Source organism: Platichthys flesus, chromosome 17, assembly GCF_949316205.1.
Source record: "Platichthys flesus chromosome 17, fPlaFle2.1, whole genome shotgun sequence".
In the NCBI taxonomy this organism is placed as follows: Eukaryota; Metazoa; Chordata; class Actinopteri; order Pleuronectiformes; family Pleuronectidae; genus Platichthys; species Platichthys flesus.
In genome coordinates, this window is record NC_084961.1 from 4,803,879 (window position 1) to 4,822,923 (window position 19,045).

General features: G+C 45.2%; 1 protein-coding gene across 1 annotated transcript in view; it reads left to right on the forward strand.

Annotated features, from left to right (window-relative positions):
- ext1b (exostosin glycosyltransferase 1b) overlaps positions 1 to 19,045 on the forward strand; it is a 102,344-nt gene that overhangs the window by 59,269 nt on the left and 24,030 nt on the right. Inside the window, exons 2-3 of the mRNA XM_062409832.1 lie at positions 15,291 to 15,384; positions 18,670 to 18,777. Coding sequence (XP_062265816.1) covers positions 15,291 to 15,384; positions 18,670 to 18,777 — 202 coding nt within the window. The remainder of the gene's footprint in view (positions 1 to 15,290; positions 15,385 to 18,669; positions 18,778 to 19,045) is intronic.

A 19,045-nucleotide genomic window follows, 5' to 3' on the forward strand; every position in this document is an offset into this window, starting at 1 on the left:
CGCGGATGGTTAATGCAGCAGCAGCAGCGGTGGTGGGATTGTTATGACTTTCAGGAAGTAGCGAAATGTGCCATTGGCAGAGCGGGTGACTCACAACACAGAGCTGCTGCCCCGACGTCCCGTTGGAGAGAATTACATGCTCCTCGGATTGGAGATGACATTCTCACACTGAGTCAGATCAAAGCAGCCAGTTTACTCTGCTCCTCCTTGATGAGTCTAAGAGAAGGGACGCTCCCGAGCATGTGTGTGTGTTTGTGTGTCTGCGAAAATAAGCTGTTACTGCCCTGCGTGTAAATAGATAAAAAACAAAGTTTACCCTCTTGCCACGCTGCACTGTGTTAATCTGCTACACATGCAAGTTGAGGAAGTCACGCTGTAATTGCTGCTTACATCTTCTCCCTTCTCCTCGCCGCTCTCACCCATTTGTCCTCTCCCTCTCCCGCCTCACCTTACCTTTTAACATTTACGTCTTTGAAATGAAGAGGCCGGAATGCTCAGTAACTGAAGTCACGGTTCTGTGGCAACAGTATCCCTCTGTTACAGGTACAAGGGGAGAAGGGTGGCTCTCTGCTCCGCTGCACTGCAGAAATGCCTGGGAGCGGCGCTTCTCACTGGGAACGGGAGTGAGGGGAATGGGAAAGAGGCCCCGTTACACCTCACATTAAGATTTGTCCTGTTCCCAGATTGTATTCAGATACGATTAATCCCACATTCCATTTGTTCCTGGCATTAAAACTGTCTCTGCGGTATCGGGGGGGGGGGGGGGGGGGGTTGCTCTTTCCCTCGCGAGACACTTGTGAATGCCACGTGTAAACTGAGACACAAGACAACGGTTCTTTTCTTTTTTTTACCTTTCTCTTCGATCTTTGAGGTTTTTTCATCTATTTATTTGGGGGGGGGGTTGCTGTTCACCTCTGTTGACTTCATCACATCCCTGGGAAGCAGATAGACACACAAATATATATATAAAAGTATTCACGGAAGAAAATACACTGAGAAATTCTGATCTCGGGAAAGATCCTCGTGGAGAAAGTCGGCTAGAAGGACGAAGAGAGACGAGTGAGGAATGTGAAGGAATGTCCCACGTGCTCCGGTATTCAATCATCCGTAGATTTCGAATGCTAAGACAACTCCTCTCATCTATACGTTATGAATACTGCTTGTCTTAAAATGGCAAGTTTTTTTCCCCTCTGGGTTTGAAAAGCTTTGAAAAGATTCAGATTCATGTCAGATTGATTTGTGGTTGCGATCAAATATCTTTCTCAACACGTTGCAACAGGTTCACGCTGCAAAACCTTTATCACCTCGATCAGCGGCTTGATTACTGTGAGTTTTGACTGTTGACATTCAGATCTGGGCCACTGACAGCACTGACCTTTGAGAAGAACAACCAAAAGAAGTTGTTTTGATACATGTCAGTCGGTTCAGTTTTATCCTGCACTGTTATAAACTGAAATTAAATGATTACTCGACAGAAACTTTTTCAGCTCCAGCTTCAGAAATGTTTTTCTCAGCCTCTTGTTATAATAAGATGAATATATTCAGAGTTTTGGATTGTTAGTCGGATGATTTGAAGATGTTGGGCCCTGAAAAAACCCATGTCAACAACAATCATGACTTGCAGCCTTTCTTGAGTCCTGAAAACTCATTCAAGTCTCTCATCATGAGAGACTTGAATCATCGTTGTATCATCGTTAAGTTTCAGAACAGTAGAAAATAGACATCTGAGAACTTCCAAGCCCAGATACTGCTCGGCACTTTGAATATTCAGTAGTTAGACCTATTAAAAGAACATGAGATTTGGTTTTCACAATGTAAAAGGCACCATTATCGCAGCCTCAGAAGGAAACTGTTGGGTCATTTAATAAATCTGAGACTTGCAGTCAGTGATGAGACAGAAAGGAGGTTTGCTAGTTAAGACACTATTGAGAAGGATTTTGTTTCTCCACTAAGAACTGTTTTGGAACATTGCTGATACGATAAAAAACACAGTGAAGCTCAGACATTAGCAAGTAACAACGAAACAAGTCTGCTGAAGTAATCCTTCACGAGTTATCACCCTCTCTCTCACTCTCTCTCTCCTCTGTCAGAATCATGACTGTCTTTTTTCCGCTCATCCTCCGTTTCAGCTGTCAGTCTTGGCTGTTTGACAGATTTTCACCCCTGGTTCATTTCTCCAGGAAAGAAACCGAACTTGTTTTCACTCGTCATGACTTTATTTCCTCTGTGGCAGAGAAGAAGACCGAAAAGCAAAATGCTACATCAGGCTTCAGAAGCTCCTGCAGGGCAAACTGAGCAAACCAAACTCTTATTGGGGCTGAAAAGACTCATTAAAGACAGACTGGACAACCCATAATGCAACGCTTCCCTCAAGACGACTTGTGTTACACAGAAGCTGATGTAATAAACAACTTTCTTGTCCTCCAATATAAGATCATCATATACTCAGGGCCCGTGTGGCACGTTGGTTCAGTGGTCGGCACATGGTTTGAATCCCTGCATATGCATGTTCTCCCTTTGTCTACGTGGGATTCCTCAGGGTTCTTCGGGTTCCATGGTCCAAAACAGGCAGATCAGGGTTAGATCATCTGGAAACTTTGTCTATAGGTGTGAATGTGAGTATGAATGGTTGTGATATGTTGGCAACTTGTCCAGGGTATGGAAAGATACTAAAGAGAGTAGATACACTACATATTCATACAATACAATATCGTCAACATAGCTTCAGACCTGCGTCTAAGTCTATATGCAGCCATTATTTAATATCTCTCATCTTCTCTTTGCACACATGCACCTGTAATTATGCTCAAATCCCACGTTTGCCTTTGATAGAAAACCTGTTGGTTTCCTGAATTTGCTGACGTAAAGGTGAAGAAATTCCCTTTGCTTGTGTTGCGGAGCCATGACAACAGACATGTCATAGCGTTGCCAGTACACACGGAGATGAGATAGCCCGAGGACAGCCGCCACCTCGTGTGCAGTGTACTGTTCTTGTGTGTGAGGATATAAGTGAAGCCTCTCTGAGCAGAGAAGTGACAGTCATAAATCCTCTTTTTTATTTGGGGTTGTCCTTCAAAAAGCACAGAACCTATACATGCAAAAAGGTACAGCACTTTATCAAATACCGGGAATCGACCCTGTGACACGGCAGGGCATGTTGCTAGGACACGATTTATTGACTCAAACTTCTCAACACCTACATGTACACACACGTGTCGTCTGCATATTGTCACAGTGACAGATGAACACACACACACACACAGTCGACTCACAAAGCTTCTCTCCCTCTTATCTGTGACATCTACAGCGTTCGGTTCACTCGCTGCCAAAGCTGCGAGTCAAACCACTCACCACAGAACTCGTCTCTAATAACTCACCTCCTTTCGTTTCCTCTCCTCTCTTTTCTTCTCTCTCCTCGTTTCTTTCTTTCTTTCGTTTTTCCGTTTTGTAACGACCAACGCCTGCTTTTTAATCTTCCCTGACTTTTTAATGGTTTCGGGTCCAGTCATCTCACAGATGGCAATTGTCGGTGTTAAACTGAGGCACGTCAGTGAGTGGATGAGAGAGTTTTCCGAGAGGATTTTAAGGAGCACCTTCAACCACCTTTATACGTTTTCATAAATTGGCTTTTGGCCCAGTTCCTCCTCCGGCTCTATTCCCTTGTATGCTTCTCTAATGTAGGCAGCAAATATTACTCTTCCTGTAGATATTATTCTTTTGCCAAATCTGTCAGGCAGAAGGGATTTAGTGTTGGGTTTCAGCATAGATGAGCCGTATTCTCTCTCTTTTTGTTCTTGGAAATGGTGCACAACAGCTCCGATAGTTTCTCTTTGTGCGTCGGAGAGATGAGCCCATTTCTCTCCCGTTGCACGGGGCTTATTAGTTTTCTCTGGCAGCCCCCTTCCCCTGCGCTGCTAGTTCCTCTCTGCTGGAGCAGGGCCTCTGCTCTCCACCGCAGCTCACGATTGTCTGTGCAAAACTCGAAAGTGATTCCTCAGACTTATCGCATTATGTGCATGTCCTGAAATAAGCATTATCTCCCACAGTGGGTCTTTATTCGCGTTGCCGTGCAATTTTGGACAAGCGGCGCCATTGCTCGACCGGGGAGGCCGAGTTGTTTATGAGCTTATAACTGTGATTAATTTTCTTAAACGTAAGGGCTTTGCTGTGAATGCTAAGTGGCTGTGGTTGATGGCTCCAGATCAGTTGGTTGGAAAAGAGGTGTGTACGTGCCTCTCATCTCGTGTTTCTGTGCGAGGACCTTGTGGCCACAGCACGCCACGGTCCACGCCGCCCGGTGTTCTCTGCAGCTTTTGCTCCAGATGAATTGAACATACCCCCCCCCCCCCTCCTTCTCCTTCCCTCCCCTCCTCCTCTGCTCCATTCGTCTCCCACGTTGTTCAAGCCAAAGTTCCCACAAGCCCCAGGGCCACAGCTGTAGCTTGGCCGTGTCTACCCCTGACCTCCCCGTGTAGCACCGCGAACAGCTGTTCCCTGTACACACACACACACACAGACACACAACCACACACACCAGCCAAGTGCAGTGCTCCGGGGGAGGCCTGCAGTCAGGGCAGTAGGTCTGCTTTTTGGATTCATCAGCAGCATTTCCATACACACAAACACACACACACACACACACACACATGGACAAATGTGGTCTGACATGAACATGATCCTCTCCACTGTGCACAGGAACAGAGAGATGTTCTCTGTCTTGCATGTTGGTGATAGCACAGAGGTGTTTCCACACACACACACAAACACACAAACACACAAACACACAAACACACACACACACACACACACACACACACGTACTGACATAACCTTTGTTCGGCATGCACAGCTCCTGCAGACAGCACAACTCCACCAGTCTGCCTCAGTCTAAGACACCAGGACCCTCACAGCAAGGCTTAGTCCTCTCTTTTGTTCTTCAGGGTGGGGACGGGCCTAACCTCCGACCCCTGTGCCGTGACCCCACCCAGCTTTGGGAGCCTAAGTTGGGTCATATGAGAGCAGGTTAGGCCCTGAGAAGGTGTGTTCTACGAATGACACAGCGGTTGTAGCCGAAGGGGCTCTTAGTCGAGACTTAATCCTTTTACACCCTTAACTAGCAGGTATACGCAGGTTTCTTTTGAAAGTGGATAAACCCGTTAAAAAGGCGAGTCCTTTCCCATCGCCGAGGTTGATTTAATCAACAGACTTTATCAAAAGGGCTGAGCTGAATGTTACACCATCAATCAGGATATTGTTGATTTCAGAAAGTTTCTCATGGCTGCTTTGGTTTCGGTTTAGCTAATTCTGGGGAAATGTGAGAAAAGAAAACCCACCAGTATTAAAAATTATACAAAAAAGACCCAGAACTGAGGTTTAATATTATGCCTCACATGCAATAACCGAGTTACCAATAATGGAATTCACAATACTTATTCACTGTAGCACAATATTGCTCTATGCAGGTCAGGGGTCCACGCCGACAACAGCTACAAGGAAACTCACCTGTAGAGAAGCACATACACACACAACCACACTGACACACACATCCACACTGACACACACAGACAGAGATACACACTCACTCCCACAGAGATCCGCAGCGTAGCCTCTGCTGCCTGGGAGTGTTGGCTGAATGTGAATGCAGACCTCCAGCTGACATCTATCCATGATTAATGAGAGAGTCCGGGTGAAGTTTGGCTCCTTAATGAATACAGTTTGAGAAGTTGAAAAGCCTATCAATATTTGACATGTCTCTTGAATATGTTTGCATAATTGATGCGGGGATCCAAATTGAATCATAATTGCATCATTGTGAGCGTTTCGTCCTCTTTCTCTCATTATTCTTCTCGTCCTTTTGTGTCCCATTCCCTGAGATATTTTCTCTCAGGACCAGATATCCCCCCCCCACCCTCCCCCGTCACCGTCATTTTCTCACACACATGCACACACGCACAAACACACACACACCCACGCGCACTCAGATGGGTGCCGACAGACAATCAATGTGATCTCGGGGTTTGACTGACACATGGCACTGATGAACCCACTAGGTAGCATATCGCTTTGCTTGCCTCTCTGCTTGTGATTGACATTTGTACCTCCACCGCCACACCTTTCTCTCACAATCACACACAGACACACAAGCACACACACCCTGGGAGCACGAACTGTCACAGACATCCTGCTGCTCTCCAGTGTTGTGCGATGCTGACACACTCTGTTTTTGATGCTGGTGTCAAACTCACTCTCACGTGATTGTTTGTGTGACAGAGAAAAATAATATCCCCTAGATGTCACCTTTATCTATTCAAGGACAAAGATGATAACTGAAATACAGATCCCTTTCATTGTATATCATTAAAAAAACAAAGTCAAAGCCACACTGTTTATTCCACTATTGTAGTAGAGACAGTAGAAAACCAATCGTCTGCTCACAAACATGTATTTAATGTTTCTGAGGCTTGAGGAAAGAATGGACGCTTCTTTTTAGCCAGTGTGCGGCCAAGTTGGGTGGTTTCCCTTTGTCTCACGTCTGTGTGAAAAACAAAATTTGCACATTTACCTCATCTAATGGAGAATCATGTGAAACATAAATCCTTTGATACTCGATTCAGGAGCTGAAACAATTTGTGCCACTATTTATCTCTCAATTATTTAAGTCATTCTTCTTCTTATTCTCCTTTTTCCATGACTCGATTATGAGGACTCCATGGTTTATCTGTCACGTGATAATAAACTAAATATCTAAAAGTTTCATAAATATATGAAACTGCCGATAATTCGTATGTACAGAATAAAATCTTTGGTTAGTGTAGAAATACAACAAAACTTTGTGGGGCTTTCAACCGCTTTCCATGGTCTTCGTCAGTAAACACAAGTAGATCAGTTGCCATGTCCTATTGTTAATAGTGGCAAAATCTGGACACATAACTGGTCAGTGTGTATGCAGGTGTTACCACCAGTCATCATGCTGTATATGAACTGTAAGTGATCAAACACACACGATTCTGTACTCATGGAGAGTCAGGAATGTTTTAAACGTTTAAAGGGAAAATGAGGATAATTTCAAGCACATGTAATCTGTCTTTAAAAAATCACTGGGTCTTTAAAAATCACACTTAAATGGTCACGTCTCCACATTCCTGCTACAAAAAAAATGTTACATCATCATTTCCACTTGTAAGTGTCCTCTGTGGACACACACACACACACACACACTCCCTTTAAGCTAAGTCTAAGTTTACATCATCGCCTCAGGGATCAGCCAATGTGACCCCAGCAGCCCTGACGCCAGAACTCCACAATGCTCGACCGTGTGTTTGAACATAATCCTGCTTCTTCAAATTCCTGCGAAGGCGACGTTTCAAAGGGTTTTGATTCTGACTGATGACAGCGCGTCTCTGCGTCCGACCCCTGTGTGCCCACCCATCCCTTCACTGGGATGGGTGGGGCCCAGTGTCATTGTGCTGCAGGGACTCAGGTGGCTCCGGGAGAAGGGGTTTATATTTTGATTTCGAGGAGTGACTGCATCAGAGTGAGTTTACAGACAAGAAATTAGACGCGATTAAGTTTCTCCTCGGCTATTGGACCGGAGTCGGGCCGGTGTTTGCCGGCAGATGGGACCCAGATAATGGTTGGAGGTTCTTGGGAAATAAGGGTGTGTGCGGTAAAATAATGTTAAGGTGGTTGCAGGATTGTGTGTGTCTCTGTGTGTGTGTGTGGTATTTAGAGATTTTAGATTTTAGAAAATGATTTGTCATGCAAGAGCCTGCAGCGGCCTTAATGTGGATGGAACCAAATTCAGCTTTACACTCTCTCTCTCTCTGCATGTGTGTGTGTTTGTGAGTGTGTGTGTGTGTGTGTGTGTCAGATGAAAAGACATCTCAGTGAGGGGTAACTCCAGCCCTCCTCTGCGCTCCTCGTTTCAGTGGCTCTGATGACAAAATGTGTCAGTGTTTAAAAAGAGGCCGCCGCGGTGCATGTGCTGACATGTCTAAATCTGAGACTGCCTCGCTCATGTGGATACACACACATACACACTAACATGCGCACAACACACGTACGAAAAACACACAAACTAATGTGCACGGCGAGGCTTCCCGAGGGCCATCTGGAAGTCCAGAGCGAGGCACAGCTGGTCCCCAGTGAACATCCACTGAGTCTGGAGCCCCTCATCTGCAAGATCACACAGAGAGCCGCCAATCACTCACTCGTGCTTGTGTGTGCATGTGTGTGTTTGTGTTTTTGCACGGTTCTCGGTGTAGAGAAGCAACAAAATACATTCCAGGATTATTCCCGGTTACGTGTGCGGAATAGGTGGCGTCTAGTTTGAAATCGAACTCACATCCGTCCTCTGGAGGGTTGAGTGTGTGTGTGTGTGTCTGTGTGTGTCTGTGTGCATTTGGGGACTCTGACTACTGCGCAGACACTAAATGTAACTGAAAAATTGCCTCCATCTGTCGGCAGTGGAAAAAATCCAAGAGGACAAATTGAAAAGATTGCAAGGATAAAGCCGTCATAGTGCATTAGTATCGCGGCAGGAAGACTTCTTGTTATCGGGGTATTTGTAAAATATTCAGGCTTACATGTGCGCGGGGGGGGGGGGGGGGGGGGGGGGGCTTAGCAGGGATTGTAGCTGGAGGGTGAAGAGCGATGCTGCTGACTTGAACCGATTCGAAAGTTTTGTGCGAGCGTGCCGAATGTGAGCCTGCATGTATATGAGCCCTATCTCCTCCAACGTTTCTCTCTCTCTCTCTCTCTCTCTCTCTCTCTCTCTCTCTCTCTCTCTCTCCCTCTCTCTCTCTCTTTTTAAAGTCTTATGTGGTTCTCACCCGCCACCTGCAGCTGTATTTGCTGCCCGGCTCTCATTTGAATGGTAATATGGATCCAGTGCAGCAATGCAAACTACTGTGACATCTCGGAAATTCCTGACGCCGAGTTACTTTAGAATTCGAGCTGGCGACGTCGACTTTCTGGGACTTTCCAGGCAAATGAAAATCTGGCTGATTCACTGGCGGCTTGACGGCTGCAGCTCCCCAGCTTAGTGAGGGCCGACAAACATCGTCTCAATGTAACGGGGCTAGTTTTGGGATTTAATGTTTGGAAAAGTGTTGATATTTTACTGTACTAAGTCTGTATTCACACAGAGTGAGAGCGGAATAGAGCTAGAGCGGGAGAAAGTAAGAGAGATATTAGCACGGAGCGATCAGTCAGCGACTCCCCCCAAGAACTTGTACTTGACGGCGCAGAGAGACCTGTCACATTTAGCCCCTCTTCAGATCCCACACGCAGATGAAGGAGTTGAAATCCAGTCAAGATGGACGTTCGAGTGAGAGAGAACCTCTCAGGTGCGTCTCTGGTGAACGCTTCATTTTCTCACCTGGAGCTGCTTTAGTAAAAAAAAACCTTGTACTCATTGTTTCACTGGCACGTTCCTCCTGGTGCAGGTGATACAGACCGGTGCTCAGGGGTGTGTTTGTTTTGTGTGTCGGCAACACCTGCGTTAACAGCTGGCCCCTTGTAATGCAGTCTCATCCGGCTAATAATGTTACGGGGTTTATCACAATCTGGATGCGTTTTGCTTTATTCATTTATTGTTTGATGCTTTGAGGCTGCTCTGGTGTGATGCTTTGTTTGAATCTAATTGGTAATTTCCCAGTGGTTGGATTTTGTCAATTTTTTTTTGTTGCTGACCACATTACTGTTAAAAGGCTGATATCTGAACTGATGTTTACCTGCAGTGAGGGGGTTTTACAGGCATAACTTTAATGTCAGCAACTGAAGTGGAGTCTCTGTGATTTCAAATCAAAAATAACAAAACATGTTTGATATTTTTACTGTTACAAATTTGGGGAGACTTGTGTGGTAGGAAAGGAACGGTGTTCAGAAACCTGAAATAGCCGATGTGAGCTTGAGTGCATGTTTTATATATTTAATCAGTCAGATAAAGGTCAGAAAACTCACATTTAAAAAAAAGATTTTTTTTAAATGTGAGAAAATATTTTCAAACAAATTAGAAAAGCAATTTAAGGGGTAAATGTAAATTTGTATGTGTCCTCCTGAAGCACTGTTATCATAGGTAGTACTTCAGCTAGACAGTTGTGTTAACATGCACTGAATCTGTGAGCTTTGTAACTGGTGATCTGTGTTTTCTGCTGCCACATAATCCTGCATCTCTTAAATGTGGGCCAGTGCCACCAGTCAGAGCAGCCACCACCACCACCACCAGGTCAGCTGTGTTGTATTTGTGTGGCTCCACGGTGACCTGCACAGGACTGTCACTGTGCAGGAGGATCTCCACCGGCCTGTAAGTGGCTGTAATCAGGCTGCGGACAGACCTCAGGGTCGTCACGGGTTCCACCACAGAGAGCCTGTTTGTTTGTCCGCGCAGACCTCTGGGTCGTTCCGTGCTAATTGGAACTAGCATAAGATGGCTAATGAGAGCTAATTAGGCTAATGAATTAGTTTCAGAGTGTACAGCAGACGTTATAGTGGAGGAGGAGGAGGAGGAGGAGGAGGAGGAGAGGGAGAGGGATGGAAGGAAATGGACAGGCGCACATCTGGATGCACACATACAGATGCTGACGCCTATTTTTCTACTTAGCTGCAGGGTAAACAAGTGGACACACACACACACACACACACACACACACACACAGAGTCCAGTCACACACTACTGATTCTCCTCTCAAGCTCATATTTGTCACTACACGCATGTGCACACACATTATCATCCTCAAACACACACTCAGAACCATATGTGAAAGCAGCTTCCTACACGCACACACACACTCACACACACACACACATCGCTCACCAAACACACTCTGTCTCAGTTAGTCAGGAGCCAAAGATTCCCTCTTTTTACCCACAAGCCCATTTAGCCCGCACATCTGTCCTAGTCTCTGGGGAACACACACGACAGTATGCTTCAACTCAGACACTCGTGTTTACAGAGAGTACGAGGCTCCTGTTTAATTACTGCTGGAATCTGTACTTGCTGAGTTTTGGGAAATATTTACCAGAAAAATAACCACATCTGTCGTTTGACATTCGTACGTTTCTACTAGATGTTCTGTTATACGACATCAATACACACACACCCTGCAAAAATACAGTAGAAAAAAAAAACACTTCCCTGGAGTTTGTGGCAACCATCACCAGACCTACACACACACACACACACACACACACACACACACACACACACACACACAGACAGACACACACTCTCCTGAAGAGAGAGGTCGGGGAGGCTAATGTAACAACGGTCTCATAAGAAAACACTCAGGCCAGTTGTGGTTTTGTGTTTTTCATCATCATCGGGCTCCGAGTTCATGGATCTAGTTTTCAGAAACCTCCACAGAGCTGGTGAACGAACTACAACTGAAAAAAAAATGCTGCTACTACTTTTCTGAATTTAATAAGAATGTAAAATCCCAATTTTTCAATGCTGTTCTGTCAAAAACTTCCTGTTTGAGCCTGGCAACAGTAACGAAGGAGTAAGGCCTCGGCGTAAAGGTCAATTGAATTCTGCAGTTTTTTATTCTATCACTTCTGATTATTATCTCACTTCGCCCACCGCCGCTCACGAGGGAGCAGCTCGGGCGGCTGAGGCCAGAGACGGCTTCTGATTCCACCCGAGCTCCTCTCAGCCACCGTCACAGCCGCACAGTGTGTTTATTACAGAGGAAACACACACCCGCTCAATCCCTTCTCTCCCCCTTCACCCTCTTACCCCCCCCCCAGTCGGTGCGGATGAAGCACCAATCCCGTGTAATTAAGTTGCCTGCAAATTAAGGCATTTAATGACCGGTTGTCACTGCACCGGGGTAGGATGTTGCCATCGGGGGCCCGGTGGAGGAGTCTCTCTCTTAACAGTTGATGGACATGCTGACGCGTGCACTCGAACGCACCGCGACACATTCATACGCACGCAAGACAAAACGACGGGTCATTTCCACCAGGCTTTATTTATTCTGTAGTCTTTATTTCTTATGCATGCTGACTTTGTTTCCTCCGGTTTGGTGTGCGTCCTTCCAGCAGGATACCACTTTAACCTTAATCAACACAGCTCGCTCCGGTGTCACACACACATGTCGCTAAAAAATATAAATAAGCAGATGAAATAACGCCCCGCAGGCTCAGAGCACGTCTGTGGCGTTTCCTCAGCCGGCTCAAGGTCACATGGACCAAATAAAACAGAGGGAGAGCTGTTGTTAGACAAGGAAAAACAGAGAAGAAGAGGAGGAGGAGGAGGAGGAGAAGAAGACGACAGCAGAAGCGAGCTGTGGCCTCTGAACCACAGACTTCAAACTAGCAGCAGGCTCAAAGGAAGGAAGAGCAGTGAGGAGAGGAAGAAATAGGTGAGAAGAAAGGAAGTGAAAGTGGGTTTAAACGGCGGGGGACGTCCTCGTCGTGGGGGGGGGGGGGGGGCTTCTCCTGCGACCCCCTCGTCTCAAACAAACCTGGAAAACCACCAACACCAGCTGCTGGAGGGAATATTGTGTCTGCGAGGCAAAATCTAGAGATGCTTAGGTTTGCAGGAGAAACCAGCCAATGAGCCGCCTGCAAACCTGCAAGAGGCGGGAGACACTTTAACGTTTTACATTATCGATTGTTTGGGTAAAAAGAAACACGCAGCAACATGAGGCAGAAGATGGAAGCAGTTAGATGAGACATGTGCAGGGCTTCTGTGAGTTTAATCCACACATTGATATTCAGTGCCATCAGAGGCTGTTGCACACAGACACACACACACACACACACACACACACACACACACACACACCGTCCATGCAGACAGCTGGTGTGGGAATATGGGCTAAGATAGCTTCTTCGTCTCCATCGACAGGTGATGGAACGTCAATGTGAGGGCGTGCAGCTGTCGCTTGTTTGCGTTGCATGTGTGTCAGCAGGTTTGTCGATCTGTGTGTGTTTGTGTGACCGTGCATGTGATAACTGCATTATGTGCTGCACAGAATGTTGTGCATGTAGATGTGAATGAGGGTGGGATTTTTATCACTGCCTGTCACGTCCCTGCACTTCATTAGAGCTCGGGTAAAGGAGAGACATGGCAACATCAGCAGTCACCGTGTTGTGTGTGTGTGTGTGTGTGTTTTTGTGTGTTTGTGTGTTTGGCTTCCAGCTTCACCCTGTCAGCTCAGTCCATATTCGCAGGCACACAGAAGGCAGCATCAGCAATCACTGTCACACTTCTGTACAAGCTACAGTACACTCACAGCATCATCAGTAGGTGTGTGTGTGTGTGTGTGTGTGTGTGCCTTGTGTAACATTCACCTTGTATAGACTATGGCTAAATGAAAAATGATTTTCTGCCTCACCAGTCTCTTAACCCCCAACCTGCTCAACCCTCAGGGCTCATTATTTCTATTTTATTCTTTAACCAAATAAATAAACAAAGTAAAGTTTGCAATTATTGTTGAATGAATGTATATTGATGTGTATTGATTTTTAAAGAAACACCGTTGGTAGCACAGTCACTCACCTCAGCTCTTCCCAGAGGAGGTTATGTTTTCACCCCCTGTGTGTGTGTGTGTTTGTTTGTTAGTTAGCAGGATTATGCAAAAACTGTTGAACTGATTTCCATTAAATCTTTGGAGGGTTGGGGCGTGACCCAAGATTCCAATAAATGCAATTTGGTGCAGAATAATAAATAATAATACATTTGTTGTGGATCCAGATTATGATCCACATGCATCTGATCGCAACACATGTACATTGTGATAAAGTGACCAACCATCCAAGGTGCAGGTCTGTGATCTCCAGGTTCTCTTCTAGTTCTTCTTTCGTGTTGTTCTTACAATCTATCAGAGACTCCGGTGCAAAAATGAATTCTTCTTCTCTGCTTTCTGCCAATTTTCACCTTTGTCGGCCTCTCTCTATAAAAAAGCACATTCTCCGAGCCGTCATTGTTTAAAGCAGCTGTTGTTTACTTAATAATCTTGTGATCAGAGTCTTCGTGCAGCGGTAAACAACTTTGCCCGGTGAAAAGAATTATTCTACCTTTTGCATTAACTGTTTATTTAAGAAAGAGAAAACGAGGAGAGAAAGTAATTGGACGTCAGACAGCAGGCCGGTTCTGTTCTGTTGACTGACATGTTGACTCTCTCTGTTTGGTGAGACTTATTAGCTCTGTGTTTACATGGGAGCGACAGAGAAGAATAACACACAGGGGACGTTCTCTGGATGTTCACATCTCGAGAACGAGAGAATGAAGAAATAGAAATGGAAGAAGGGAGGAGAGAAAGAGTAAGACTGGGGCTTAAAAATGACGTGATGTGGATTCAGTGCAGGAGAAAGTAAATATCTGTATCATAAGAGAAACATCCTCATTTCTAAACATGTATCTCTCACACACACACACACACACACACACACAAACAAATACACATACTCACACACATCACCATCGCTGTACTTGAGCACACAAACTGTCAAAACATGGGAAAGCAGCATGCATGCAAAAAAGAACACAATGATACACAGAAACACACTCTCTGTCAGACACACACACACACACAGACACACACAGAGGCAGCGGCGTGGTGGGAGCAGGTGTCGCTCTCAGCTCATTACCCCTGGCAGGGTTGATCACTCTGTTTGGAGAGCAATAAGACACACCTCACTGGAGAGATAGAGGGATGAGGGGGCAGCGGGAGGAGAGGGAGCACAGCTTCCTCCTCCTGCTCTAAGAGATGGAGGGATGGAGATGTGCAGTGTGGGAGAGATTGGAGGAAGAGAGGGGGAGAGAGAGAGGAGAGGTGACAGGATGGAGTATCGTGCAGGGAAGGAGAGAAAATTATTAAATGTACCTTATTTTCTTAGATTAACGGTAGGACTACAAAATAAGAGCATTCACATAGTTTTTAAATAACTCAGTTTAGCCAAATTGATTAGGAATTAAAATTGTTAAGTCAACTAATTGAACCAATAGTTGTAAGTAAGTATAATTTAATATAATCGTAATAAAACTGAGGCTCTTTAATTCCTCTATCTTTCCATAAATGGGAGATAACGTTTCCATAAATAATTCTTTCATGATTTAAAATGTTCTTTATTTGGGTTCATGTCATTAAATGTGTGTGAATAAATGTGAAAGTGACAATCACAAACTCCACATGCTGTGTGTGTTCAACCGTGATGCTCCAACAACATCACAGCAGTGATGCGTGTACTGCGTGTTCCTCTGATTACACACGTTGTGTCAGCGCGCTGCTCTTTTTCGTGTCCTTGAGCTCATGGTGTGTGTGTCTGTTGTGTCTCTGCAGGTACGACTACAAGGAAATGCTACACAACTCCACCTTCTGTTTGGTTCCCCGTGGCAGACGATTGGGCTCCTTTCGCTTCCTTGAGGCGCTGCAGGTAAACAAGACCCACAAACACACACACACACACACACACAAAAGATGCACAATATAAGAAAACAACGCACATGCTGTAAATTCATGCTTACTCGTGATATAACAAGGAAGAAATTGAGCCACTCAACCTCCCACATTTGTTTTTATAGTGCTGTATACCTCTATCATCCCTAAATCATAAGCACCTTTATGGAGTCATTAATACAAACAAACGAGAGCGTCCCTGGGAGGATGAGCTGCTGCTTCCTGCTTCTAAACTGTTTCACAGAAACACTGGAAGGTTTCTGAGGCTGCAGGAAAAATGTAAATCTGTCAGAAAACTCTTTTATCTGTTCATTTGTTGTTTAACAACTATTTGGATTGTGAACAATTATCTTTCTCTCATTTCTGTGTTGTTGAGCCCAAAGCAACACTTTGGAATTCACCAGTAAAGAGTGAGAATAAAGTGTAAAGTCCTCTGTCACATTTGAAAACCAGTTTTGTTTTAATGTCAGGATTGGTGGATTTGTTCTGGGAGGTGATATAAATACTCACTAAGTTGAATTTCCACTGATGACCAGCAGCTAATCACCGTCTGTCCAAATTGGGGAAGTGTTTACAAGCTGGGCTGTAACTTCCATTTTGTATTTGACCTCCCTCCACTCAAGAGGACTTGTTTGCAGAAGGAGTCAATAAACTGTGTGAATCCTAAAGTGCTGCTGCACACTAGAGGGTAATTGGGCCCATTTTAGACCCCATTGCAACAATCGGGGGGGCGTTCCCGACTGGAGGTCACTCGCTGAAGATTATCTGACCAAATGATCCTGAAGCTGGGGGGGGGCTCTGGTCATTTTCCAGACTTCATGTCTCTAAACAACCCTCATTGTGATTTCCATTTCCTGGCTCTGCCTCTACCTCCACGTTACTCACATGTCTCATCTACGTTTACTCACTCCTTTGTCTGCACTGCTCACTTCTGCATCAGCTGCAGCACTGTCCTTTACTTCTCCTCACCACACTCTGCTGCCGTCCACAGAGGGCACTCACACAACTTCACTTATCTCACTATCAGCTGCCACACACACACACAAACACACACACACACACACTGCCGCACTTCACTCAGGAGGGAAATATGCCCCCTCGTCCCCTCTCCCCACTCGTCTGACTCACCCCATCCATCGACTCACACCATCTAGGGGAAGACGGAGGGAGAGTATTTACAGGCTTTGGCGTTTGCATGAGAAAGCAATTCCTAATAGAGGTCAGGTCTGTGTGTTAAGTAAGTGTGTGTGTGTGTGCGTTTGTGTTAGTGTGTGTGTGCGTGCGTGTGAGATAACCGCAGAGCCCAAGGGCCACTTCTGGTTTAGCTGACACCTTTATGACCTGGGAGTGACAGGGCCGTCATTACAACAAACTGCCAACACAAACACACACAAGCTCACGTACACACACACAAACATCCACACCAGCCGTTTTCTCTCTCTCTCCTCTCATCCCTCCATCCCTCTGCCACTCCTCTGCCAAAGGTCACATTCAGCTCCACGGCCTCTCCCCTCTTTTCATTTGTCATTCCATCTTCCAGCCACTTTCTTCTTCTTTTTTTTTCATCCTTTTATCATTTCTCCTGCACCGAGTAATTAACTCTCCTTCACCTGAGGTCACATTTTATATTAATGTGTCAACAGGTGCACAAAGTGACATCTCGTGCTCACATCACATCTGGTCTGAAAACAAAATCATTTCAGGCTCCTGAATGATTCATGATCAATTTTATGAATCAAGCAGAATCAGATAAAACATTTTAAAATCTATGTTTTTCTGCTTCGTTCACAAATGTTAAAGCAGAGTGAGTAAATGTAATTTGGTTTCTATAAATCCACACGTCTGCAGCTGACGACCAACTTTTCCCTCCAGAGCATTCGACTCATATCTGCTCTCCAACAAACGGCTGATAATTTTCTGCATATTTATATCTGTCATCATCATCACAGTGAACATATGCCGCCCGCCTGCTTATCAAGATGATATGTTCAAACTTATTTCTGTTTATCTGATTGCTCAGCTGCTGAGCGAGCCTCATGTCTGATGTTAAATTTGAATCAGGCATTTGCTCTTTAGGTTATGTTTCAGCTTATATCTGTGGACTGTTCCATGGATGAATTCTCTACTTAATTAAAGCTGGACTATCTATATATTTTATTTTAACATATGTAATGTGAAAGTTGCCCAACTCTGCGTTTCCTGTCAGAGCTATTCGTCACTCTGTCTTTTAGCTCAAAAACTTTTAGCTCATTGTGGTCCATAGACAGCTCCAAAATCTCCCCCTGGTGGCTTGCTGTAGTATAGGTCATGAACCCCACCTCCTCCATGTAAGTGGATGGGACATGGACATTGCTATAGAGATGCTATAAAAATGAGTTGAAATACTACTACTACTTCTATGACTCATGGCCTTGATACCTCTGCTCTACTCCAGCATCCCTTTTGACATCAGAGGTGAAAGATGGTGGCATCTTAGTCATAAGGGGTATTTGGGGTTTTATTTCTGTACAATGGGAGGAAGTGGAGACGCTCAGCATCGCACCACAGACACACACAGTTGGCGCCCAGCCAGCGGAACATGGCGGTACACTTAGCCTCTAAAGAGCCCTCACGTTTGTAGCTAAAATAAAACTCAAATGACAACAAACATTAGGCTCGAAAATAACATCTACAAACAAGATATAAACCCAACAAGGTGATAATGTGTAAGTGTTGTTTACTAAATTTATACTGCTGCCCTCTAGTGCCCAAAAGCATAAATTAATACACCTTTAAATACCGAATCCAATTCTGACGATTCAATTTATAGTAGGAAATTTTCATCATTTAGAAATTTGTATATAAATTTGTTAACTGTGATAAAATTGTATTTTTGTTTTCGAAGCAGCAGTTTTTTTCCTCTTCAGCCCTCGATGACACTTCATGCTATGACACCTCATGTAGCTTGTAGATGATTGAGTTGTCGTCTTTACAGACATGAGATTCAAAAACATCGATAATCGCACTGCGGCCTGGTTCTTCTGTGCGATGTCTCCATGTTGCGCCAAAGAAGCTTGAAATAGAACATTATATTTCCACCTAACGGGGGAATTGAGTGTGAGAACAGTCGTGAAAGGAGCCACGTGTGTCGGCTTTGACAAAAAACCCAATCGATACGTCGCAGCACAGGCTCGATTCGGCTGGAGCTGTGATGTTGTTTGTAAAGGCTCTTGTCCAAGCTTCACTCTGAGTGTGTGTGTGTGTGTGTTTGTGTGTCTTCCAGGCCGCGTGTGTGCCCGTGATGCTGAGTAACGGCTGGGAGCTTCCTTTCTCCGAGATCATCGACTGGAACACAGCAGCGGTCATCGGCGACGAGCGGCTCCTGCTGCAGGTAACAGCCCCGAAGAGGCTGAACCACCTCACCGCAGAGCCACGGCAGCTGGGAATCGAACCTGTTTCCCTCTGGCTGCTGACACATTAAACATGCAGCAGTGGTCGTCATCCAGAGCAACCGGAAGCAGCTCAATGAGTTATTGTCTGTTTGAAAATGTCACTCAAAATCCTCACATTGTTCCACGAGAGGGCAAATAAACCGAGTGGATTTGGCTGAAATTGCTCCAGCTTCATGGGGGGGGGAAAGTAATTATATGCCCATTAAA